At 38.7% G+C, this 27,138-nt stretch overlaps 2 protein-coding genes across 2 annotated transcripts in view; one reads left to right on the top strand and one right to left on the bottom strand.

Moving 5' to 3' along the window:
• JMJD1C (jumonji domain containing 1C) overlaps window positions 1–14,966 on the bottom strand; it is a 283,697-nt gene extending 268,731 nt beyond the window's left edge. Inside the window, exon 1 of the mRNA XM_054690507.1 lies at window positions 14,916–14,966. The gene's annotated coding sequence lies outside the window, so the exon portion shown is untranslated. The remainder of the gene's footprint in view (window positions 1–14,915) is intronic.
• REEP3 (receptor accessory protein 3) overlaps window positions 14,542–27,138 on the top strand; it is a 90,879-nt gene continuing 78,282 nt past the window's right edge. Inside the window, exon 1 of the mRNA XM_037497332.1 lies at window positions 14,542–14,758. Within this exon, the coding sequence (XP_037353229.1) occupies window positions 14,727–14,758 (32 nt within the window). The 5' untranslated portion in view covers window positions 14,542–14,726. The remainder of the gene's footprint in view (window positions 14,759–27,138) is intronic.

The raw sequence follows: 27,138 nt of genomic DNA, 5'->3' as shown, positions 1-27,138 counted from the left end.
TTCAGCCCTTTCTTCTCTATTTACTCTTTTGGCACTAAATCTAATATTCTTGTTTTGTTTTTTTTTTTTTAAAGATTTATTTATTTATGCATACAAGAGCTGGGGTACAGGCCAGAGGTGTGTGTGGGGGGGGGGGGGGTGAGAGGATTCACCAGAGACAGAGTGGGAAACAGAACAGGCAGATTGACTGAAATACACTGCTGAGGGAAGCAACGGGCAAGTCAGGAGAGGTCTGCTGGGCCATGTGGGTAGCTCCCCGGCGGGGGATGGAACTCGTGCTGCAGAGGCTGCTGACAGCTTCATAGGTTGCATCTTAACCCTTGCGCCACCAGAGAGGCCCCTAAATCTAATAATCTTTTCAAAATTATTTTACTAAGAATAGTAGTGCTACTTCTACCAGGTAATTATTAATTCTCAAGCAAAATCATTACTGAAAACAAACTGGTGATGGTATGGGGAAGAAAAGGGAGAGAAGGTGGGAAACGGGAAGGGAAAGAATTCATTTTAATATTTAAAATTTATTATTTAATAATCTTTTTTCCTAAAATTAGAAATAAGACTTCAGTATAACTTCTAAGGAAAATATTTTTCTTCCTGTGTTGAAATAATATGCCAGTGGCCAAAGAAATGTACTTTATTCACTTATGTATGTCCAATTTTACATTGACTCCAATTATAAATGTGCTGCAATTAATTAGAAGACAAGAAAGACACTTAAGTTCAGAATCATTTTTACAAACTTCCCCTATTTTCAAAATTCAGCCATCCCATCTTTTTTCTTTGACAGAAGGTGACCTGTAAAATATCAGCAGCAGCTTATTATTGAGCATTAGTAACCCACTTATAATTGAAGCTGAAGCCTGTTTCTGCTCACCCTATGCTTAGTGAATGGAGAACAGCTGTTTTTTGAATAAGATGGAGGTTTTAAAAACCTGCCAATTCTTCAATTTCCCTTCCACACACTACTTCAACATAATAGATTCTTTGCTCAACTTCATCTTTCTTGGGATTCAAGAAGGCATCAATTCTTGGGAATAAAAAAAAAATCAAACTTTGAATCCAAAATCTACAATACAATTCCAGGAATATGTGTTGTGTAACTCTAAATAACAATAATGAAAACAGAATAATGGCTAACAATTACTGATGTCATATTATTTTCAGGCAATATGCCAAGTTCTTAAAGGCCTGTGACCTTCAAAATAACTTCCTGAAGTAGCTACTATTATAATTTCCATTTTGCAGATGAGGAAACTGAGTCTTAGAGCTAAGTGACACAAAATGAACACAGCTCTTAACTGACAGAAAGATCTGAAGTCAAAGGCCTGAGAAAATATTCAGTGGTCAAACTTCAAAAGCCCTCAAACTGAAAGTCATAGGTCATTTTTCAAATACAAAAAGTCTAAACGAAACAACCATTTAACTGCAAAATGACATACAAGGTACACGAAATTGTAGGGGCCTTTTTGTCTTATTTGAGCATATGTCAATTCAGTTGTCTGAATTTAGACAACTAACATGTTGTCTACTACATGTTATTCTATATACAACCTTGGTTAAAAGTGGGAAGGCAAATTTTTAATAAAAGTTTTGAAGAAAAGCATTTTTTGTAACATGAGATTCATAGTGGAAAAACAAATTAAGAGATCCTTTACGTGAAAACCTTGGGTAACAATGAACTAAATAACCTCAATGATCTGTGATGGATCTAGCAACATGTATTTGCCAAACAAATTTCTACCCTAGCAACATACATGTCTGCTCCATCCTCACTCCAGTCCCTCCATCCCTCTAAATCTCACACTCGTAATCCAACAGTTGCTGTTTATTATCACTGGCAGGTGTAGGAAACTTTGAGATTAGTTCTTAATAGGATGACCTAAAAACAGGCAGCTGAAGTTGACTCAACATTCATTCTTTGCTGTAAATCCTAGGCAAATCTTTCTCTCATCCTCAGCTCTAGTGAAGCTGAGATGGGAGTCACCGGGATTAGAAATGGTGGAGATAGAAAAGTGCAGACAAATTCATAAGGTTAGGAAGTATAACTGACAGTACTTGATGGCATAGTGAATGTAACAGATGAAGGGGGAAAAAAAAAACAGAAATCAAGGATACCTTCTACATTTTTGAAGGACAGAGAAGGATGTTAATTTAGTGAAAACTTAGTAAGATGGGGAAGACTTTGGAAGATGTTGGTTTGGAGAGGGTAAAATCAAGAGTAGAATTTTATTGTTGGAAGAGATATTATGGGTTGTTGACTTCAACCACTTTATTCAAGAAAGTAAACAAGTGACTCAAACTTGTTAATGCAACTTGCCAAAACTGACAAAGTATCAGGACATTCTGGAAGAGCGACTGCCTCACCAACTATTCTTAACCTTTTTTGTGCCTAATGAAACTCGGAGTCAAAATAATGTTTAAGTTTAAAAATATTTTTCTTTTAAAGCATGGGATTACCAAGGAAGTCAGCTACTATTTTGAAATAGTTATCAAAATAGTATAAAAAAGTCATTTGTAAATGTTATATATGCTTCTTTATCAACTCATCAAATAAAAAGTCCTCACAGCAAATATAACAACTACCATAATTCTAAGTAAGGATCAGTGGTGAAAGCAGTATATTTGCAACAATTTTAACATGATATGAAAATGTTATATCTATTAACAAAATATTACAAACATTTAAAGAAATGTAAATATTACTGAGTTTGTTTCCTACTTTTAAGATATGCTAAATTTCAGGACAAGGTCAGTGGGAAAAATGTAAATTTTCACCAATTCATGGTCCCTTGAATTCTATCCAGGAACACCTAATTGATCATTCCCAGATTAAGAGCCCTTAATTAAACCTCCAAATTAATATAATAGATTTGGGACTGACCACCCTACTTCTAGTATTTCATCAAAGCCATCCTTCACTCTGATGAAAGATCATAAAGCCCAGTCTAAAGACAATTCTGCCCTGTTGAGTAAGGGCTCCTTGTGAGGGCTTCTGGTAGCCTAATGAATGATATGTCATTGGTAGACAAACTCTCCAGACTCAACTTCTCTTTTATATCTTCTCAAATGGAAGTATCTCCATTTAATTTCATCATTGCACTACATCTTCTCTCTCCTAAACCTGAGGCTCCTTGGTGCACTGCTTATGAAACCGTGCAAAGCCTGGGGGATGTCATGGTTTGTGAGTTCTCACCTGCGAATTTATAACTACAAGAAACGATTCAGGCTCAGGGTTTAACAACAATGGGATTTAGTAACAAAGGGACAATTGGAAAAAGGGAAAGAGTTTCTAAGGCCACAAATAGTCAGCTGTCCTATCCCAGATAACGTATGAAGTGTCCAGTAGTTCAAAACAAAGTATGCTGATACAAGATTGCGTTGGCCCTTCCATGAGAGCCTAGAGTTGGTGGCACACTCACAACCAGTGGACCAGGATCCAACTCATGGTGGCAGTGGAGGTGATCACAGGTGGTACTGCTGAGAAGGCAGTTGGAAGCAGCACCTATCCAGAGACCAGGCCAAGCAGCTCCAGACACTGGACCAGACCAGAGCTGGAGGCAACAGCACCAGGAGGCAGTTTTGGAGGATCAAAAGTGTTGAAGAGTTTTTACAAGATATTTGGACACTAATCAGCAGTGCCAGTCAGTACCAGTCGGGAGGCCGTGGTGCCAGAGGACCAGGCACTCGTGTTATAGCTCTTAGAGATGCTGGGCATAAGCCAATGGCACACAGATCTTTTAGAGGCAGTGCCAAGGGACAAGGCACCCAGTGTACAACTCTTTCAGAGACACTGGGCACAGGCAGACAACACCAATCTGCAGTTAATGTGGGAAGCAGGACCTGAGGAAGAAAGAACAGTCAGGCTGCAGTGTGAAGTGGAGATCAGATACAAAGGTATCCCAGGTCTGTGAAGGTGAATGGAGGCCTCGAAGGTCAGTGAAGGCTGAGTCTGGAGAAATCTCTCTGAAGCACTCTTAAACTTCAACTTATATCACTTCAGGGTGCCCTCCTTTCAAGCTTGATTGTTCGATTTATAATTACAGTTTCACTTTAAACATACATGAATATTATATGTTGTCTATATGAATCCCTACATATAGACAGAACCAAAAGACCTGGGATAAATTGTTAGAAACAGGACTTAAAGGCCTGGCATTATTATACAATTTCTTCCCTAAAATTTTTATTTAGTCTTTATTCTCTCCAACAGAGATTTGGAAGTAGTCACACATCTCACAATAATAAGCAATAATTCTATTTTACACTTCTTAATTTGGCAGTAAAAAAGAAAAAAATTATGGATTTCCTTAATCAGTGTAACTGAAAATATTTTCTTAGTGTGATGAGGAAAAATTTATTAACATGTGATTGTCCAAAGACCTCCTAGCTCCATTAACTGTTCTCTTCCTAAAAAAGAATGACTTGCCTACGTCAACTCCACTGCCACCATGAGTTGGATCCTTGTCCACTAGTTGTGTGTGCCACCATCTCTAGGTTCTCATGGAAGGGCCAACACCATCTTGTTTAACACAACAAAAGAAACTAGAAAGAAACATGGGGAAGGAGAGTAACCTCACTGTCTGGAATTTAAAGATTTAAAGAAGCCTTAAAAGTTTTGCTTGTGGGAAGCTCCAGGAAAGTAAGAGAAAAGGGAAGGAGAAAAGACCTTGCAAGAATTATTAATCTGGTTATGAATTAAATTCCCCTAACAATCTTAGAGGACAAATGTAATTCCTTTTTAATAAACTTGGTGTTGAACTATGCTTCTTGAATAAGTGCCAGGTCTAAGATTGGACCATGTATATCTCTGAATTAGTTTGGATTAGATTAGACTAGTACATCCAGGCCATTTTACTGGTTTTGTAAATTGTGTTAATAGTCTTTGCACAGTTTGTATAGTGAGATTTATTTTTAATTGATAACTACTTTTTAGAGCAGTTTTAGGTTCACAGAAAAACTGAGGGGAGAAAACCCATCCCATATATGTGCTGTTCTCCAACACACATACAACTTTTTCCAATTATTCACATCCCCTACCAGAGTGGTAAACTTGTTACAACTGATGATCTTAAATTGACACCTCATCATCACTTACAGACACAGATAACAATTTAGTTCACTTTTGATGTACTATGTATGGATTTGAAAAAATATATGACTTTATGTTAATGTGGTAACTAAAAGTATAGTTTTCTTTCAGTAAAATTATTCTGTGCTCTGCTTATTCATCCCTTCCTACACCCTAACCCTTGGCAATCACAAATCTATCATCTACACAGTTTTGTCATATATGTCATATATGTCATTTCTTTAAGGCCCTAAATAATACTCCTTTACCTGGCTGTATCAAAGCTTATTTCCACTCACATTTTGAAGGACATCGTGGTTGCTTCCAACTTTTGTCAACTATGAACAAGCTGCCATAATTATTCATGTACAGGTTTTGGTGTGGATGTTATATTTTCAACTTCTTTGGGAAGACATAATGTGATTGTTAGATTTATTAGACTGTATGGTAAAAATATTTAGTTTTCTAAGAAATCACTAAATGGTCTTCCAAAGTGACTGTATGAGTCTGCATTCCCACCAACAATGAAAGAAAGACCCTGTTGCTCCACATCCTTGCCAGTATTTGGAGTTAATAGTTTAGATTTTGGTCACTTCAGTAAGTATGTAGTAGTATCTCATTTTAATATGCACTTGTCTAATGACATGTGATGTTAAAAATCTTTTCATATGGTTACTTACCATATGTACAATCTTTGGTGATGTGTCTCTTCAGCACTTTTTTTACCATTTTATAGCATGGCTTTATTTTCATATTGTTGAATTTTAAGAGATCTTTGTACATTATTAAATAAGTCCTTTATCAAATGTATCTTTTGCAAGTATTTTCTCCTAGCTTTCTCATTCTCCTTCACAAAACAGAAGATTTTCATAATAATGAAGTTGAGGGGCCTCCCTGGTGGCACAGGGGGTTAAGCACGGCACTGTGAAGCAATCCACAGCCTCTGCAGCACAAGTTCAATCCCCCAGGCGGCCAGGAAGCAACCCACATGGCACAGCAGACCTCTCCTGACTCACCCGCTGCTCCCCTCAGCAGTGTATTTCAGTCAGTCTGCCTGTTCTGTTCCCGCTCTGTCTCTGGTAAATCCTCTCCCATCCCCTCCACCCCCCGCATCTCTGGCCTGGACCCCAGCTCTTGTACGCATAAATAAATCTTTTAAAAAAAAAATGACGGTTAGTGTACCAGTTATTTATTTCATGGATAACCCCTTTGGTTTTACATCATTGCCATACCCATGGTCGCCCAGGTTTTGTCCTATGCTATCTTCTGGTTGTTTTAGGGTTTTGATTTTACATTAGATCTGTGATGCATTTTTAGTTAATCTTTGCAAAAACAATAAGGTCTATGTCAAGAATCAATCTCTGCATGTACCAGCATCATTTGTTAGCAAGATTATTTTTGTTTCAATGTACTGTCTTTGCTCCTTTGAGTCAAAGGTCAGTAGATTACATTTATGTGAATCTATTTCTGACCTCTCAATTCTATTCCACTGATCTGTTTATCTATTTTTTTTTAACAATACCACACTGTCTTTATTAGTGTGGCTTGTATTATAAAGTCTTGAAGTTGATGTAAGTTCTGACTTTGTTCTTTTCCTTCAATACTGAGTTGGTTTTCTTGGGTCTTTTGCCTTTGAATATAAATTTTAGGATCACTTTAACAATATCTACAAAATAACTTCATTGGGTTTTGACTGGGATCACAATGAATCTATAAGTCAAGTTGGGAAGAATTGACATTGTGAAAATATAGAGTTTTCCTATACATGAACACGGAATATCTATCCATTTATTTAGGTCTTCTTTGACACCTTTCAGTTTTTTTGTTCTTCATGTAGTTATTATACATATTTTGTTAGATTTATATGCTTAAGTATTTCACTTTGGGGGGGTTACTAATATACGAGGTAATATGTTTTTAATTTCAAATTCCGTTTGTTCATTGATGGCATATAAAAACAGCTGATTTTTGTATTTCAGCCTTGTGTTCTGCACACTTGCTATAATACAATATATATATATTCTATAAGTGATATTCTACATAATATAGAATATCACTTATATCACTTATATTCTAGGATTTTTTGATCAATTCTTTCAGATGTTCTACAGAGACAATCAAGTCATCCATGAACAAAGAGTTTTATTTCTTGTTTCTCAATTAGTATAATTTTATTTTCTTTTTTCAGTTTTACTGTATTGGCTAGGACTTCAGTACTATGTTGAAAAGCAATGGTGGGAGGGAACATCATTGTCTTTTTCATGACATTAGTGAAAAAGCTTCCAGCTTCTCACTCTTAAGTATAGTGTCAGGTGTAGGCTTCTGTAGGTGTTTTTACCAAGTTGAGGAAGTTTTTCCCTCTATTCCTAGTTTCCTGAGAGTTCTTTTAATCATAAATGGGTGTTAGATTTTGTTAAGTGCTTTTCCTGCCAGTGATGATGTGATTTTTCTTCTTTAGTTTGTCAATGTGACAGATTACATTCACTGATCTTCTAATGCTGACCCAGGCTTGCATACCTACAATAAATCCTTCTTGATTCTGGTGTGCAATTCTTTCTAAACACTACTATATTTGACCGGCTAATATTTTGTTGAAGATTTTTTTCACCAATGTTCATAAGAGATATTAGTGTATAGTTTTCTTGTCCTCTGTTTGGTTGGTGTTGATATGAGGTAATGCTGACTTGATAGAATGAGTTAGAAGTATTCCCTCTGCTTCTATGTCTTTGAAAAGATTGCAAAGGTTTGGTATTTTATCTTCTTTAAATGTTTGGCAGAGTTCACCAATGAAACCATCTGGGCCCAATGCTTTCTAATTTGAAAGGTTATTGATTATTGATTTAATAGATATAGGGTTATTCAAATTATCTTTTTTGAGTGAGTTTTGATAGATTGTGATTATAAAAAAATTGACCCATATCATCTAAGTTATCAAATTATGGTCACATGATTGTTCAAACTATTCCTTTATTAACTTTCAAATGTCCATGGAATCTGCAGTGATGTCCACTCTTTCATATTTGATAAAAACTTGTATCTTTTTTTTCCCCCATAGTTAGCCTGGCTAAAGATTTATCAACTTTACTGATCTTTTCAAAAAACCAGCTTTGGGTTTATTCATTTTTCTCCACTTACTTGATTTCCCATTTTCAATCTCACTGATTACTACTGTAATTCTTATCATTTATTTTCTTATGCATATCGTGGATTTACTGTTTTTTTCTAAGATGGAAGCTTTTCCTTCTTATAGTATACATTCAATGCTATAAATTTCCTTCTAAGCAAGAGCTTTCACTGAATCTCACAAAGCTGATAAACTCATTTTCATCTAGTTAAAAATATTTCCTAATTTTGGGGCCTCCCCGGTGGCGCAGCGGTTGAGCGCTGGGTTGCGAAGCTGCCCGCAGCCTCTGCAGCACCGGTTCGATCCCCGGCCGCTGGGCGAGGGTCCCACATGGCGTGCAGACCTCTCCTGCCACCCGCTGCTCCCCTCAGCAGTGTACTTTGTCACTCTGCCTGTTCTACTCTCCACTCTGGCTCTGGTGAATTCTCTCACGCCCGCACCTCTGACTCTACCCATTGCTTGTATAAATAAATAAATAAATAAATAAATCTTAAAAAAAAAATTTCCTAATTTCTCTTGAGATTTCTTTGATCCACATTATTAAGAAATATGCTCCTTAGTCTCTATGTATTTAAGGATTTCCAACAACCTTTGTGTTATTCATTTCTAGTTTAATTCCGTTGTGGTTTAAAAGCAATACTGCATGATTACTATTCTTTTAAATTTAGTAAAGTATGTTTTATGACTCATATTCAAGTCTTTAATCCATGTTGAATTAATTTTTGTGTATAGAGTTCAGTGTGGATCTAGTTTCATTTTTATGGATGTGGCTGTCCATGTTTCCCAATACAAACCCACTGGTTAAAGAGGCTTTCCTTCTCCATTGTATGGTTGTGGCTCCTTTGTCAATGTCAAAATTAACTATTCATATTTGTGTGGCTTTATTTCTAGGCTCTCTGTTCTATTTCATTGGTCTGTGCTTCTGTTTTTATTCTAATACCATACCAATTTGATTGGTATGGTACCATAGCTGTGTAGTATAGTTTGAAGTTAGGGCGTGTGATACTTCCATTTTAGAAAACTAACTTTTCATTGTTTACCCTTTTGCATTTTATTCCATGTGTTTTAGATTACCGCTAAAAAAAAAAAATCAGTAAAAACGTTTGAAGTTCTGCCTATTAAACATGATGTAACTATCAAATACTTTCGCTTTCAATAAATGATACTATCATTCCCATACACAGCTGAACAATACCTGAAATTATAGCTCGACTTTAAAACTAGGAATTATGATTTATTCTATTCTAATTTAAATAAATGTGAAAATGCCTTAACTATATCTTGAGATAGATGTTTCTCTGCTATTTATCATTAACATAGTCATATACAAAATAATTTTTTACCCTGAAAGGGGGAAAAAAAAAGCTCTTCTGTCTAAATCCTTAATTTTTTTTATTTTTTTTGGTGGGACCCTCACTGGTGGCCGGGGATCAAACTGGCGCTGCAGAGGCTGCGGGAAGTCTCGCAACCCAGCGCTCAACCGCTGCGCCACCAGGGGAGGCCCTAAATCCTTAATTTTTATAAGTGAAGCTACTACTGCAAATGTATAAGGATCTCAGATACAGTAGATATTTCACTGTATGTATTCTCTAGGTTCAGCCATCACAGATATATTACTTTCTCTCCTGATTATTAGCTAGAATCTTTTCTATGAATATCTGTAGTCAAACACTTAAACTGGAATCCAATCTTTCTTGTCTACTGCAATCCAATTACTGGATTTTCAATATGAATTGTTCACAAATCAATTTCAATGTCAGGTACCAAACTTGGTTCTGATATAAAGATATATATCAGGGGCCTCCCAGGTGGCGCAGCGGTTGTGCACTGGGTTGCGAAGCTGCCCACAGCCTCTACAGTGCCGGTTCGATCGCCAGCTGCTCCCCGGCCATCGGAGGTGGGGTCCCACATGGCGCGCAGACCTCTCCTGCCGCCCGCTGCTGCTCCCCTCAGCAGTGTACCTCAGTCCTTCTGCCTGGTCTGCTCCCTGCTCTGGCTCTGGTGAATTCTCTCACCCTCCCGCGCTTCTGACTGTATCCAGTGCTTGTATAAATAAATAAAAAATAAATCTTTAAAAAAAAAGATATATATCAGTATATATAGTCTAAATTATATAGTATAAAGATATACTATAAAGTTGACTGGCTACAATAGAATATTCATCTGGCAACAATAGAAAAAAAAGATTTCGTTTAAGTCATTCTCTTCAGAGATCCTACTTTCTTAACAACTATTAAAAGTAGACTCATTTACTAATTTTAGCCTTTCTCCAAATAAAAATATTTTCAAGCACTTGGCACTTGAAAACACTCCTCCAACAGAAGTGGGAAGGTGACCTGGTATTTAGTCTCATTAACATACTCATTAATAATTGCACAGATTAGAACCTATCTCTGAACCCTGTAATTCTGCTCTCACTACCTGCTCTTCTAGGTACTTTCCCACTCTCTTTTTTTCCTTAATAAATGAACTCCTTTAAGACACAGAAGATGTACATTCCACATATCTCCACAGAACAATGAAGATGTAAAAGAAAAAGCAACATTTTTACCAAAATCTAACTACCCTTAGGTTTCAAAACCCTTTACATTTTATCATCATAATACTAACATCCCTAACATCCCCATTTAACAGGAAACACGGATTACCTTGCCAAACATCACATTACTGGTCAACGAAATAGGAATGTACTTTGCCCTAAAATATGCTGCTTCCCATCAATCATGATTAAACTCAACACCAAAAATAGGTGTCTTTACAGAACACAATGAAGGCGATCACAACAAACACACACTAGTGAGATAGATAGATAGATATATGAAACAAACTAATAAGGTTTTATATTTAAAGATATAAATTTTTATCTCCTAACAAAAAATAATTTCAAGTATGCCACGTGAAACCACACTTGAAAAGCTTCTGGGCAGCAGAATATATATCCTTTTCTCTCGTTGTCTCCGGGGTCTCGCCTTATACCATAATGCACTAATCTAAGGTCACCTACTCATTTACCCAAGGTAATCTCAGTTACCCAATATGTAGAAATTAGAAATACCCATTACTGAAATCTGGATATTCTTCATGAGAGTTTAGAGACTCTTAGTTTAGACCAACAATTCTCAACTATATCAATTTCAATGTCCACTTTCCACAAAGTATTTCCCAACTTCTTTACCACTCTGATAGGAAATTAATAACAATCTTACTATAAACAAATTGAAACAAATCCATACACCCCAAATAAAACATAAATGGAAAGGGAAATGAAAATAATTTACAATAAGATAATATACATTTTAAGATGTTAATCCTTATGCAAAGCTAGAAGACACAAATGTAAAGTTGCGATGTAATTGTCAAAAGCAAAACAACTTCTGGTCAGGCTGTGATCAAAACAAATTTTCCTTTTACAAAATAGTTGCATGTGGAAAATGCAGTCTCAGTTAAAAACATGACTTATATATGTAAAATGGAACCTAGGTTCAGGCAATTAAAAACAGTATACAAATGTCAGGCAGGATATTTCTAAGTCATGCAGAACATAGGGGACATTATCTGTTCAGGATAGTCCCATACACTGCAGAGTCCAACATCCCTGGCCCCCACCAGGCTGGTGGTTAGGCCCTACCATTCCATCCATTGAGCAGGGGAAAGCCCCCGAACATACCCCTAGAGGATCCACTGCCATTGACTCAATTCAGTTATGGGTTTAATATAAAGAATGTTTGGGAAGCATGGATTAGGTTTCCTGTGAGCTATGTGGTTATGGGCAGTGAGCTCTCTAAACTTATTTCCAATCTATCAAAAGGGAATAAACACAAGCCAAGGTTTTTGGGTTGTAAAGGTTGACTCAACAATATGTATGTAGCATAGGGTAGGTGGTTTCCAACATATGGCACATTGTGATGTGAAGGAGGGAGTTCCAGATTGAGAGCAGCAAAAAGTGACATGAATATGGAGGAGGAAGAAAATATAATAAGCATATAAAGTGAAATTTAACACAGCCATCTAGGGACATTTCAGAAAGAAGCCAGCAGGCCTATATCCCTCAGCAATCCCTGAAGGAATCAATGTATAATGGTGCAGTACAATAATTCAAATTCACAATGACCCCTAAATTTAACAGGCATGAAAGACATACATCTTTTAAGAGACTTCCAATCCGCATGGATGGAATTTTGTGAAGTTTTGATTTTTTTAAAAAGATTTATTTATTTAAGCATACAAGAACGGGGGTACAGGCCAGAGGTGTGGTGGCTAAGAGGATTCACCCAGACAGAGTGGGAAGCAGAACAGGCAGACTGACTGAAATACACTGCTGAGGGGAACAGCGGGTGAGTCAGGAGAAGTCAGCTGGGGATCAAACTCCTCCTGCATTGGCTGTGAACTGCTCCATAGTGCTGTGACTTAATCCCTTGCTCCACCAGGGAGGCCCCAAAGTTTTGATTCTTAAGATCAAAGTGACTGTATCTAACAAACATTATTGAAACTTTTGGGCAACGACCCTCTTCTAAATACTGTGAAAACACAGATAGCTAACAACACACCACACTTGTCCTCAAACATTTTACCATTCAGTAAATTAGATGTAGGTAAAACATAACCATAACTTCAGAGAATTGCACAAGCATTAAGTGGAAAATCATGTGATAAATCATGGGAGACAAGAAAAAATTATGAATTTTTTTACTGAAGAAAATCATAGGACATTGGAAAATGAGGATACTGTTAGGTAGAGTATGGTAAGCAAGTAATTAAAGGAAAAATGAAGTACAGGCAAAGGAACAGAGTATGAAAACACAGCTCTGTTCAGAGAAGAGTGGTGGGGAAAGGATACATAAGAAGCTGTGAAGGGCAGAGAAAATTAAGGCTGTGAAAACATTTCAGGATCTGTTCCTGGAGGGCACTGAATGATATTCAAATGAGTTTGTTTCATTGGGCCAAAGAGTTTTCCAGAAAACGGGTGCATATGTGACACACCTGATTCCCAATAAAGCTGCATAATGGCCACAAATCGAGATTCCAAGCAAATGAAAATTTTTATTGATGAAACTGCTGAAATTAAAATATATATTTGTATTATGAATAAGCCAAAAGAGCCTAATGCAAAAGCAGAAGCAGTTTCTAAGCTCATTTCTTAATCAAAATATTATCAAATTGGTTGACCTAGGGTATTTAAAGAACCCAGGATAACCTTACATGTCCTTGATTTTCTTTCAAGCAAGTCGGAAAACTTCCTAAACATGTATTTAGCAGTGCCTCATGTCACCCCTGGAAGGCAAAGAGGTAGGCTATGGTATTATTAGACTCCTTTTACTATGGGGAAACTGAGAAACAAAAAGAATAAATTACAGTATGGCCACAAAATAAGCTATTATGTTTTCTAGGACTTTAATTAAAAGCTCAAAGCCCCTATTTCATACTGTATTCTTTCTACCACCTGAATACTAGAATTACCTTGTACTATCATCTTAACTGGGAAAAAAGAGACAAGACTAAACTTTAAGATCATTTTCTCAATTTGATACTTTCACAAAAACATTAGATTTTTTAAATTCTGACTTTTTAAATTATGATGCCTACAAGAACTGCAAGGTGTAAGCAGTAATCACCCAAAAAATAGCTGTAAACAGCAGGCCAGATCAGGAATCCTGGGCCCAGCTTTTACTTTGTTATCAGCAAGGCTCAGGGAAATACTGGAGATGTGTATCTGTAAAACAGGCTTTGCAGATGCTGTGACACGAGGGTGACCTAAGAGGCCCAGAAAGTGGTATCACTACACCCACTGCTGCAAACATGAAATCCAATGCTTTCCTCCTCTGCCCCTCCCTGCATTGCACCACGCACCACGAGACTCCTGGCGCACACACTTGAGGCCTATGCAAGGATCCTCTCGACATTATCCTTAAATTGGGGTGCTTTGAAGATGCGCTGGGTCTTGGTCAACAGTGAGGGGGCCGGTGTGACCAACATGACTCAAAAGTTCGGCTCTTCAGAATCCCCGGCCTGAGGATTCTATCCGACACAAAGTTTTGCTATTTCAACGCTCGCATTGACATCCCCCGACCCCAAAGTCCCCTTCCACAGCCTCCCGCTCCGCCCTCCCTCACAGCCAGGTGGGCATCCCGGGGACGCAAGGAGGAAGGGTGAGGCGGCCAGAGCGCGCAGAGGTCCAGGTCCAGAAGCCACAGGGCGCGGGCCCGGGTCGCGCCCGCCCAGCCCGGGGCGCCCGGCTGCCCAGACCCGGCCTCGGCCAACGCGCCGCCGCCGCCGCCTATCAGCGGAGCGCAGGGGCGGGGCCGGCTGGCTCCGGGGCGGCTCGGCCAGCGGGCGGGGACGGGTTGGGGACCCACCGCCGCGCAGCTCAGGCCGCCGCGCGGAGACACCGGGCCCGGCTCCGGAGGGCGCCAGCGCGGCCCCGGGGCGCACGAGGAGCCGGCGAGCGCGCGGCCTGCCGTTGGCGGCCTGGTCCGCCGCGCCCGGCCGCCCGCCCACCCACCCACCCACCCAGGTGGGGTTCAAGCCCCCGGGAAGATGGTGTCCTGGATGATCTCCAGAGCCGTAGTGTAAGTGCTGCTCACGGCGCCCCGCAGCCCGCGCGGGATTAGGGGGTGAGGGAACGAGCCAGGGCCGAGAGAATAAGGGAAAACCCGGGGCCTGGTAGGGATGGGCTGGTCCGGCCTCGGGCCTGCCCGGGGGGCTGGGGTCCCTCGGCCTCCTCACCCTGGTCCACGTCGCTGCGGGGCTCCCTGCGGCGGGCGAGGGCCGGGCGGCGGCGGCTGCGGCTGCGGTGCGGCTGCGGTGCGGCTGCGGCGCGGCTGCGGCCTGGCTGCGCGCGGCTCGGCGGCCCTGCTCCCGCGGCGCTGGGTGGGCAGGCGCGCAGGGCTGGCGGCGCGCGCTCCCCGCTCCCGCTCCCCGCGCTGCGCGGCACCGCCCTGCGGGCCCGGGAGCGGCGCGCCTCGCGGCGTAGCCTGCGCAGGCTCCGCAGACGCCCAGCTCGGGCGGCTCAGGGATCCTCCCCGCGATGCGGCGGGAACGAGCCTTTGTGTCCCCTGGCTGGCTCGTTGCGGTGTCTCTCTTCCCAGGCTGATCGCCGCTCGGTCACGTGTGGTAGGAGGAGAGGTTTGTCTCAAAACCTGAGCCTGCTCCCAACTCAGATCCCTAGGAGGGGACTCATGTGCCCCCCTCCAGATTTACACCTTACGGAGAGAACTCTGCACTGATTGGTGACACCCACCTGCGCGCCCAGATCCCAGAATTTGGCCCAATTGGAGCGGAAATGTTTGCTAACCGGTTGGGAGGCTGCAGGTGCCTGTTGTTGCCTTTGTTGAAATTATCGGTTTATTTCATTGTGCCCTTACCAACAAGTGTGGCAGGTCCATACGAAAAAATAATTAGTTGAGTTGGGGTGTTTACTCCGTAAAAGGCATTGGTTTGGCGTCGATATAAACTAATTTCTACTCATTCGACCCCTCTCCCACCCCCCCCAAAAAAAAGTCACAAAGTAAACAGCAGTGACGTAGTTCCAGCTGGCGGCCCCTGGATTCATTATTCATGAACTCCCTAAGAGAAATATTATCTCAGTACCTTTATGGAATGTTTCTGAGAGATGGCAGATTTCTCTGATTAGCTTTAGAATGTGGGTAAATCAATAACATCAGCAGATCTTTTATTTCGTTTTTCACTGGGGAAAAGGAATTAAATTTTCCTTGAGTTTTGTTTTTAATTTTGTTTGCGAGTGAACCAATCGCGTAGTGGTCCTGCTCAACGTGATTTGCTTTATTCAATATTTGCCGTTTTGTAGTTTTAATGCATTTTGTCGTTTCTCAGTACACTTTCTAGTTTTGAAGTTTCAGAGCTTCCTTTGTTCATTAGTACAAAACTGAAAATCAAGAAATAAACAACAGTTTAACAATGTCTTCTGATTGTTTTTATCCCTTGGGGCTCTCTCTGAATCTGTCATTTACTAATACAGGCAATACTTTCTTGAACAAGTAGATGTCTGTCAACTGTTGTCTGTTACTTTAAAATGAATTGCCCCATTAGAAGGTTTTTTTTTTTTTCAATTTGCTTGATTCTTTTGACCAGTTTTTAATTGATAGTAAAATTTTGTAAAGCATCGATTTGGTTCGCATTACACAAATTGCATCATTAACTATGACTGCCTTTTCTAGGTGTTCTCTATAACAAAGGTTAGTGACACATAATGGTCTTAATAGAACTGACAAGTTCAGATAGTCCAATATTCACAATACAGGTTAGATGTCAAGTCTTGTAAAAGTTACACCCAGTGCTATAGGGTCTACACAAGGAAGGGATTGTAACTTGGAGAATTAAAAAAAAGGTGGGGGGGATTATATTTGAAATGGGCCTTAAAGAACTTCCCACATTTAGAGAGCCAAAAATGAAAGGTCGCCAGATAAAGAAATCACTGTGAGCCAAGGCACAGAGGAGGGAAAGTACAGATAAGTTATAATGAATTTGAGGAAATGAGAAGAGAGAAATCTGGAAAGGTAAACTAGGGCCTGTTTTAAAGGAATTTCAGGAAGAAGTGATAGCTTGCATTAGACAGCAATGACTTTGCTTTGGAAGATGGTCGGCAGTAGAGACACTGAAGACAAGGGAGGCCACTAAGATAGCCCCCCCACATACTAGAGAGAGGGGGATTATAAAGCCTGCGATGCCAGAAGGTAGAATTTAATGTATGAGTCAAAGGACAGGGAGCAAAAATTTCTTGGAAATGTATTTATCAAATGGCTGTTAATGTATTTCATGAGTCATCGCAGTTGTCAGGAAATAAAAATTTCATTTTATTTTGTCCCTTTGCCTCCTCAATTTCTGTCTTTAAGTTTGGAATGTTTTCTGCTCCCTTGCTCACACTATAAGAATTTATAGAATTTATCTATATTCTTTCTAACCCGCTGGGACAGGCCTACTAGTTCTGAGTCTGCATAAAAAGACAATTCCGCAGCATGAACCCTTGAAGGCATGCACACCGGAAACAAGGAACCTGCAAAACCAAAGCCCTTTTATGCTTGAGCACTTTTCCTCCAAAATATGCTGGTGTGACTCTGGGGAGAAGAGCTCTGACTTTGGGCTCAGACCTGGAAGTCAGTCCAAAGCTCTGTGGTCCTGGGCAATATACTAAGGTTATATTTACCTTCTTAAAATTGTTGTAAATTTTAGTTTAAGTAAAGCACATCAGATATGGTGCCCAGGCTTTATTGTGTGTTTAAAACGTAAAAGATACAGAAATGGAATTTTTTTGGGGGGGGAGAACCTGAGGGATGGGAGAGTGTTGTAAGATGGTATAGGAAGAAATATCATTGGACTAATATCAGGAAACCTAAAATTTAGTTATTTATGTATTTATTTAATATATATTTTACATCATTATTTTTAAGAAATGTAAAATTAAGAACTAGCTTTAGTTATAGTAATTAGGTGAATGATTTTGAGGGAGCCTTTTCTGATTGTAGACTCATTTTCTTTCTCTGTAGAGGTAAAAGGATCTGATAATCTCTAAACTCTTATACAGCTCTAACATCCTCAATGTCTGAAAGGATTTTTTTAGTATTTCCCATCTGTTTAAAATCCAATTAATTTAACTTTACATGAAAGTGGAAAGGTTAGCTAGCAATTATTAAGGAATAATAATCTAAGATGTCCAATAATATTACATTTGTAGGTAATACGGTAATATACATACCTCACCTTTTGAAATATGACACCCACCTGCTGAGGGAAATCGAGTTTTTTCTAGCTTTTCTAATCTGTGTGTTTGTGTGTGTGTGAGTATGTGTGTATGTTGATACTTAGACAGACAGCTAGGTAGGTAGACAGTCTGAATTCAAATATCAGCTCTGCATTTATTGCCTATAACTTACCCCATATGATTAAATGCATTCTTGTACATAATGTCCATAGTCCAGCGTATGCTAAGTATTCAGTAAGTGTTCATAGTTGCTATCATAACAAGGAACTTATTCCCCTTAGAGCTCAGCTTACCAAACATTTATACTATTTTCATTTTACATTTTCTTTCAGTCTCTTTGCATGTGATATTCTGTAATTAATGTATACTTTTTAAAGTTTTAGAATATTCTTTATTATCATAAGCATCTTCTATGTTACTCTAAAATTTTATGTCTTCTTTTTATCAGGTCAGCATTCATAATTTTCATAGCCATTCATCTATTTTTAATTTGCTTTTAGATCATTTCTGACATTTCATTATCATAAATAATGTTACAGTCTAATTAGAGTGAATACTGGATATCATTTACATGTACTTTTTAAGAAGTATTTATTTCTGAATCAAAGACTATAAATATTTTTATGACTAATTGATATAAATTTCCAAGTTGCTTTCCAAAAGTTTATTAATATTTTACATTACTACCAACAATATGAGTACTGTCTTTATTACAATATAGTCAGAATTGCAGGCTTTAATTTTTTTATGCTTTCCTAATAAGTAGGATTCCTAATAAATATGATTCCTACTAAGAGATTATTCATTGTTTTCTTTTGCATTTTATTTCTTACTAGAAAGGTTTAATATTTGTACTAATATTTATTAACTATATCTCCTATTGTGCAAATAATCTGTGTACTTTCCTATTTATCTCTTGGTTTCTTGATAATTTACTTGTTTGTCTGTGCCTCTTACATAATAAAGAAATAAACCTTAAGTTATGTATGATAGAACTGTTGCTCAATCTAATTATACTTCTCTTTAGATATTTTATTTCTAGTTGTATAGTTTATCATTTTAATGCAGTTCAAATTATTTTCTTATTTGCTTATGTTCTTATTTATTTTTTACCTCTAAATATAGAATATATTATTATTCCAGATATTTGATAAGTGCTTCTTTCTCATATACAATCAGATGAATTCGGAGACTTCCTTTTAAATTCCGATTATCTGTATTTCCCTTTTTACATTAATAGTGTAAAAATGTTTTTGTTTTGCCATTAGTTTATTATCTGGCAGTGATAGCAAAAGTCTAAATACTCTTTCTTTAATTGATCCTCACCAATTTAATGGATATCTTTAGAGTCTAAATTATATGCCTTAAAAGTCATACTCCAGCAATTTTCCACCCTCTTTCCAGCATCTGTTTTCCTTCTATGCTAGATATTTCTCATCAGCTTGCAAACATGCTATTGAAAAAGCATCATTAGAAAAAGTCAGCCTACTATACTTTTCATCTTATTACCCTATTTCTTTCTCTCTCTTTAAAGCAAAAGAGAGAATTGTTTCTATATAATTTTTTTGTTCTTCCTATCCTTCCAGTCACTCTCCAATCCCAACTATTTAGACTTTGCCACTATCTACGCCACTGACAGTGTCCTTCTTGAGGTCAGCAATGACCTCCACTTGGCCAAACTGGTGCTCATTTGACTTATCAGCAGCTCTTGATATAGTCAGTAATTCATTCTCTCCTTGAAGTTCTTTGTTTACTTGGTTTTCAAAAACCTTGCTTGTTTTTGTGTAACCCGCCAGCCACTCTTTTTGTCGTCTCCCTTGCATTGCACATTTATCCACATCCTTTGACTTTTTTTTTTTAATTTCTGGCAAAGCTTTAACTACATGCCCTGTCTTCTTTATCAATTATAGAATCTATACAGAGTATAGGTATTAATACAAAATACTACATGTACTAGAAGGAAATGCACATAAAAATAAGAAGGAACATTTTCATACAGTCAAAAAAGTCCACTGATGACACAATGATTACACTTCCTGATATACAGCTGAAAGAATTGAAAACAGCATCTTGAAAAGATATTTGTACACCCTTGTTTATAGTTGCATTATTCACAGTAGCCAAAATGTGGTAGCAACTCCACGCATAATGTCCACATAGAAGAATGGATAAATCTAATGGAGTGGAATGTTACTCCGTCTTAAGAAGGGAGGAAATTCTGACAGGGATAAAACATGAATGAAGCTTGAGGGCATAATGCTACTCACACAATGCCAGTCACACAAAAGACAAATATTGTATGATTCCACTTATATGAGATATCCAGTAATCAAATTCATAGAGACAGAAAGTAAAATGTGTGGGGGTGGGGGAGAGAGAGCAAAATAGGAGATATCGTTGAATTGGTACAGTGTTTTAGTTTTCCGAGATGGACAAGAATTCTGGAAATCAATTACCTCTGCCGATATGCACCTGTCCCATTAACTCCAGAAGAGACCACCAGGCTGGCTTTCGCCTTATTTATTGGTAGAATATTCAAATTCCAAGAGAAAAGAAAACCCTTTATTTCAGTTGTGGATACAGGTGATGGTGAGTAATTTCAAGCCAGGACTGTAAATTACTGTCTCTCCACTGGATATTGAAGGATGACTGGCAGTCACCCCCTGACCTGGCCCATGTTCTCCCAAAGTGGGTATGGCTTGTTTTGGGTTTTGTAAAAGCAAATACAGAGCTGCAGGGCCTTACTGACGTGGCCCTCAGAATCTGGAATCTTCTCCACAGTGACTTGGCAGGGATCCACTTAAAGAATGACTCTCAGGATTTATCACCTTCATCTTACATATTTTCAATTGCCTGCTTACTCTGCTTAGAGATAATCTCTGAAAGTCATCTTGAATTTAAGGTCCAAAACTGAGCTCCTGAGTTTTCTTCCCAATCTGGCTCTTCCAGCAATCTGCCCCAGCTCAGTTAAAAACTCGGGACAAAAACCTTGGGATCATCCTTGATTGCTCTTTTTCTCTCATTCCCTACATTGGATCCTACAGCAAATCTTGTTAATCCTATCTTCGAGATATATCCAGGATCCACACAGTTCTCACCACCTTTATTTACATTGTTTGTCCAAACCAGCGTCATCTCTTTTTTTTTTTTTTAAGAAACCATTTTTTTAAAGATTTATTTATTTATGCATGTAAGAACTGGGGTACAGGCCGGATGCACGGGAGGGTGAGAGGATTCACCAGAGACAGAGCGTGGAACAGAACAGGCAGACTGACGAAATACACTGCTGAGCAGCGGGAGAGACAGGAGACCAAACTGTTGCTACAGTGGCTGCGGAAAGCTTTACAGCGCTGTGTTCAACCACCTGCGCCACCAGGGAGACCCCTAGCTTTCTTCTCTTAAAATGTATTGTTTTAAGAGCATCAATTTACTCTTAAAACAGTAAACAAAATGATCCTGTTGAAACCCAGGTCAAATCTTGTTGCCTCTCTGCTTACAGCCCTCAGGTCACCCTACTGAAAGCTACTGAGAGCCAAGCCCTCCATAGTACCTATAAACAGGGAGCTATCTGGATTCCACTGTTCAAACCTCATCTCCCACTAGCCTTTGATTCACTGTCTTCATTCCAGCTGCTGTGGTCTTCCATCTCTTACAATGTGCCTCTTGCACGAGAGCCTGGCACTTTCCCATGCCCTTTACACAGATACCCACCTGTACCTCACTTCCTTCAGCTGTCACATTCTCATTGAAGCCTCTTCTCACCTCTTGCTTCCTTTCTCTGATGTTTTCTGCAACATTAAGTACTTTTAAACATGCTATGTACTTTATTTCTTACCTGTCTTCACCTCGAAAATACTCTAGGAGGGCAGGTCTTTTCTCTGATTCGTAGATTGCACACAGAAGAAGCCTAATCAATATTTGATTATAATAAAAGAATTAAAATAATATGTGAATTATACATTACATGTATTATTAGTAAATATTGTATTCCGTGAATTCAGGGACTGTCATTTTTCTCCCTTCAACTGGATTTCTCACAGAAAGCTGTAGTGAATAAAATTATTAGGAAAAGGAGACTAAGAGGATCTCAGCAGGGGGTAAAAAGGTCACAGTAGAGCAGTTCTCTAGATATTCAAAATGCCAAAAAAAGATGTTTAGCATTTGTAGTGTTACCAGAAACAATTTCTTTAAGGCTTGGTAACCTAGTTTAAATTATTATGGGGATAGATAAGAAATATGATTGTATTCATACTCGTTTTTTCCTTGTATTCATACTTTAAATATAGGAAAGAAAATAAAATGACTTAATTGGAAATGAATATCATTCTTATATTCATCTTTGGTGTAATACAGCAAGAGAAGGTGGGCTTTATTTGTATTCATTAGTTGTATCTAAGAATAGAATACTTATTGAAATTGCTCTTAGATAATGAGAAAAAAGGTAAATAGATTTAATGATGTTTTCAAGAAACTTGAAAAGTTAAAATCTTTCTTTTTAAAAAATATTTATTTATTTATACAAGAGCTGGGGTACAGGCCAGAGATGTGGGGGGTGAGAGGATTCACCAGAGACAGAGTGGGGAACAGAACAGACAGACTGACTGAAATACACTGCTGAGAGGAGCAGTGGGTGAGACAGGAGAGGTCTGCTGCGCCATGTGGGTTGCTCCTTGGCTGACCGGGGATCGAACTCGTGCTGCAGAGGCTGCAGACAGCTTCGTAGTATGGTGCTTAACCCCTTGCAAGTTAAAATCTCAAAAATATAATTTGTCATGAATGCCCTATAAGAGGTCATCTTTTTTGTCTTCTTTACAATACAAAACATATCCTAAACTCTTGGGTCTTGCTTTCATTGCATAGGATTCCTTTATTAGCCTTCATTTCACAAATAATTTGCTTTGTCCCAGTTTTTGTTACTACTGCTATTTTAATTGTTTCTTTTTCCATTGGACTTTTCAACCCTTTTAAGATGAAGATTCTTTTTTATTCTTTACTTCAATGTAGATTGAAATGTTCACACAAATAGTACATTATAATAAAAATGGTATAAGTGGGGTAACTTATATATGTTAAAATATATATATTCCTGTTTTGATCATTACATGGGAAAAGATTATTGCTAAGGACATGACTTTTATGTCATTGTACATTTGCACTAAGGTATACCTAGCCTACATTTTTTGATATTGAATGAAAGATTTTTTTTTAAAGATTTATTTATTTATGCATACAAGAGGTGGGGTACAGGACACGGATGCGGGGAGTGAGAGGATTCACCAGAGACAGAGCGGGGAACAGAACAGGCAGACTGATTGAAATACACTGCTGAAGGGAGCAGCAGGAGAGTCAGGAGAGGTCTGCTGCGCCATGTGGGTTGCTCCCTGGCCAGCTGGAGATGGAACTCAAGACTGCGGATTGCTTCATAATGCGGTGCTTAACTCCTTGCCTCCTTGCCACCACCAGGGAGGCCCTGAATGAAAGATTAAAGATAAAAACTGTTATTTTACAAATATCTTTATGTTTACCAAACACGTTAAGGGTCTTTGCATACTTCCCCTATTAGTGAACTAGATGTACTAGCTTCAGTCCTGTTAAATTTACAAAGGCCACTATAACTAAAATCAGGTAAGATAGCATACTCAAGATACTGTGGGACATTGAAACTAAAATAATGTTATAGGTCAGTTTTCTCAATTAAAAATAAAAGAGACTATGAGACAGAGAAAACCGTAGCAGACAGGATGTGATATTGAATAGTGACTAGAAATTATTTTAAGAACAGGCCAGCTAATGTTAGAATATTATACAGCTATTCACAGTGACTTTCAAAATATTTTTCATTTCATTTTCTTTACATGTGTCAGGGTTTCTTAATTTCCTACTGTACACATTTTAGATTAGATATTTCCTTCTTGTAGGGGCCTGTTTGTGCTTGTAGGATATTTAGTAGCATCCTCAGCCTCTATCCACAAGATACCAATAGCACACACACACACATACACACACACAGTACAATAGCAAAAATGTCTGTAGATATTGTCACATGTCACCTTGTGGACAGCATTGCTACTGCTTAAGAAGCTACTGTGTTTAGTGAAAAGGAAAGAAAAATGTGTATGGGGTGGAATAAACCTACAAATTGTACTGTTTAATGTGGTAGCCACCAGTCACATATGACTGTTCACATGTAAATTATTTCTATTAACAGTTAAGTTCCTTAATCACAGTAGCCACATTTTAAGTGCTTGGTTCCAGTATGAGCTGACTGGCTACCTTATTGGGCAGCACAGAAATAGAAGGTTTCCATCATTACAGATAGTTTTTTATTGGAGGGATTCCCTACAAACTACAGTCTGTTCAGCATCCCCATCTAAAAACACATTGTTTTCTGTTTGCTGCTTCTGTGTATTTTATCAGAGAAATTATAGGCTATAATAATATTTGGAAATTAGTAAGTCTTTCAGAATATTTAAAATACTTTCAATTTTTTTTATGTTTTTCTTGAGGGTGCTTCTTTATTTCTACTTGTGAGGGAGAGTAAAAAAGCAAATAACAAATAGATCAGGTAAACATAATATGCTGGTGGTAATAAATTCTGCAGTCATAAAATAGGTAGATCACATTAGTTTTAAGTATACAAATCCTTTTTTAAAGGTAATCTAGATACCAAAATCCTAAAAAGTAATTCAAATGCTTTAAATTTATTCATTAAATTTATAATCATGTATTCTGCATATCAGCTCTTGTATTTTCTTTTTTTTTTTTTTTTTTTAAATTTTTTTTTTTAATAGAGGCATGCTTTATTTATTTGTTTGCTGGTTTGTTTGCTTGTTTTGTTTATACATGCACTGGGTACAGTCAGAAGCGCGGGAGGGTGAGAGAATTCACCAGAGTCAGAGCGGGGAGCAGAGCAGGCAGAAGGACCGAAGTACACTGCTGAGGGGAGCAGCGGGCAGCAGGAGAGGTCTGTGCACCATGTGGGACCCTCCTCTGGTGGCCGGGGAGCAGCCGGGGATCGAACCGGCGCCGCAGAGGCCGCGGGCAGCTTCGCAACCCAGCGCTCAACCGCTGCGCCACCGGGGAGGCCCAGCTCTTGTATTTTCTACCTTATGCACTTATAAGTGAAGTGTGCTTTATAAGTTAGTTTTCCTGGTTGTAGAAGTTGTTAGTATATCAGAATTTGAATGCAGGATTATTAGTATGCTGCTTTCCTCACTATTAACAGTGTCATCAACTCTGCAAAAGCGGAGTTAACAAGAAACCCAGAAAGCAAAAATCAAAGAAAGTTCTCAGCATAATAGGTTTACAAAGATCAGTAATTCAAAACATAATTTCAGCAAGTATTCAGACATATTATTGCTGACAGCATTAATATTTACAAGTAATAGTATGTCTATTTAGGGAAAGAATTATGTCCCCTTGTAAATAAAACCAAGCATTCTGCTTTGGAAAATTCCCTTAACCTTTTATCGTGTCACATTTCTGAGGAATGTATTAGTGCAAAGTACCGCAATCTGGGTGACTTAAACAGCAGTTCCAGAAGTTAGAAGTCTTAAATGAAGGTACTGACATGGTTGGTTTCTTCTGAGAACTGAAGGAGAATCTTCATGCCTTTCTCTTAGTTTGTGGTGATATGCTGGCAGTCTTTGGCATTCCATGGTTACCGGATAACTCTGCCTGAATTCACCATCTCATGGCATTCTCCTTTTGTGCACGTCTCTCTGTCCAAATTTCCCCTTTTTTTGTAAGAACACAGTCATAACAGTTAAGGGCCCACCTTAAAAACCTCTTTTTAACTTTTGCAGTCAAGACCGTCTCTCCAAATATAGCTACATCCTGAGGTAGTGGAGGCTAGATCTCCAATCTTTTTTTCATGGAGGGGCACAATTCAACCCCCATAATAATCTCTTACATATTCTGAGCCAAACTATTTTATATCAAGGAGCAGTTTGGAAGGCTAAATTAGAAAAGCAGGGGGAAAGTTTAACAAAATAGCTGTCTTAATATGATTTAACAGTTGTCACGTGGTAGAGGGGGCACTGATTTTTCTATCTTATTATTCAGTGTAAGGTTAGAGCAGTTGGGGCTGTTATAGGGAAGACAGTTTTATTCAATATATGGGGGGAAATTTTTTAATACCTAGAATTTTTGAGTGTTGAGACTGACAACCTCATGAGAGCAGTGAGTTCTCTATCCCCAGAGGCATGAACAGGAGAGTAGAACTGTAGTTGAATATCTTGGTTATATTATTTGTATACTCCCCGTGAGGAATTACAGATGTTACTTTCTCTGAAAAGCTGTGCATATTTTGGGCCTCCCCGGTGGCGCAGCGGTTGAGTGCTGGGTTGCGAAGCTACCCGCAGCCTCCACAGCGCCAGTTCGATCCCCAGCCACCCGGTGAGGGTCCCACATGGTGCGCAGACCTCTCCCGCCACCCGCTGCTCCCCTCAGCAGTGTACTTCGGTCCTTCTGCCTTTCTGCTTCCTGCTCTGGCTCTGGTGAATTATCTCATCCTCCCGCGCTTCTGACTGTGCCCAGTGCTTGTATAAATAAATAAATAAATCTAAAATAAATAATAAAAAAAAGATATATGCTGTCAAATATTCATATCTTTTAAAAAAAGCTGTGCATATTTTATATTAATAGAACCACTTAGATATTTAAGTAAGTGAAAAATGGCATAATTTGTCACTAAAAATAAAAAAAAAAAACCCTTGATTATATACAGTACTGAATAATTATATGCAAAGGATTCTTCCATTGTGATACTTTATCATCAATCTTTAGTCACCAATCTTTTGGGCTGCTACAATTTAGAATACACATTCACCAAAGCTATGAAGTAGATAAACTGACTTTTTTTTTTAAAGATTTATTTATGCATGCAAGAACTGGGGTACAGGCCAGAGGTGTGAGGGGGGGAGGTGAGAGGATTCACCAGAGACAGAGTGGGGAACAGAACAGGTGGATGTACTGAGATACACTGCTGAGGGGAGCAGTGGGTGAGATAGCAGTGGTCTGCTGTGCCATGTGGGTAGCTCCCTGGCCTTGGATCAAACTCATGCTGCAGTGGCTGTGGATAGATTCACAGGTTGTGTCTTTGCGCCACCAGGCAGGCCCTAAACTGACTTTCTTATTTAACCTAAAAGAGGCCCACAGAAACGTTGAGCAGTAGGCATTCTTGAATGGTGACTTAAAGAAAGTGAGAGTATGGAATGGACTAGAACAATG

The sequence above is a fragment of the Talpa occidentalis genome, unplaced genomic scaffold (assembly GCF_014898055.3).
Source record: "Talpa occidentalis isolate TD23 unplaced genomic scaffold, MPIMG_talOcc4v2.1 talOcc4.8, whole genome shotgun sequence".
Taxonomy (NCBI): Eukaryota; Metazoa; Chordata; class Mammalia; order Eulipotyphla; family Talpidae; genus Talpa; species Talpa occidentalis.
The sequence above is the reverse complement of the archived record's forward strand: the minus strand, read 5'-3'. Positions and strand labels throughout refer to the sequence as shown.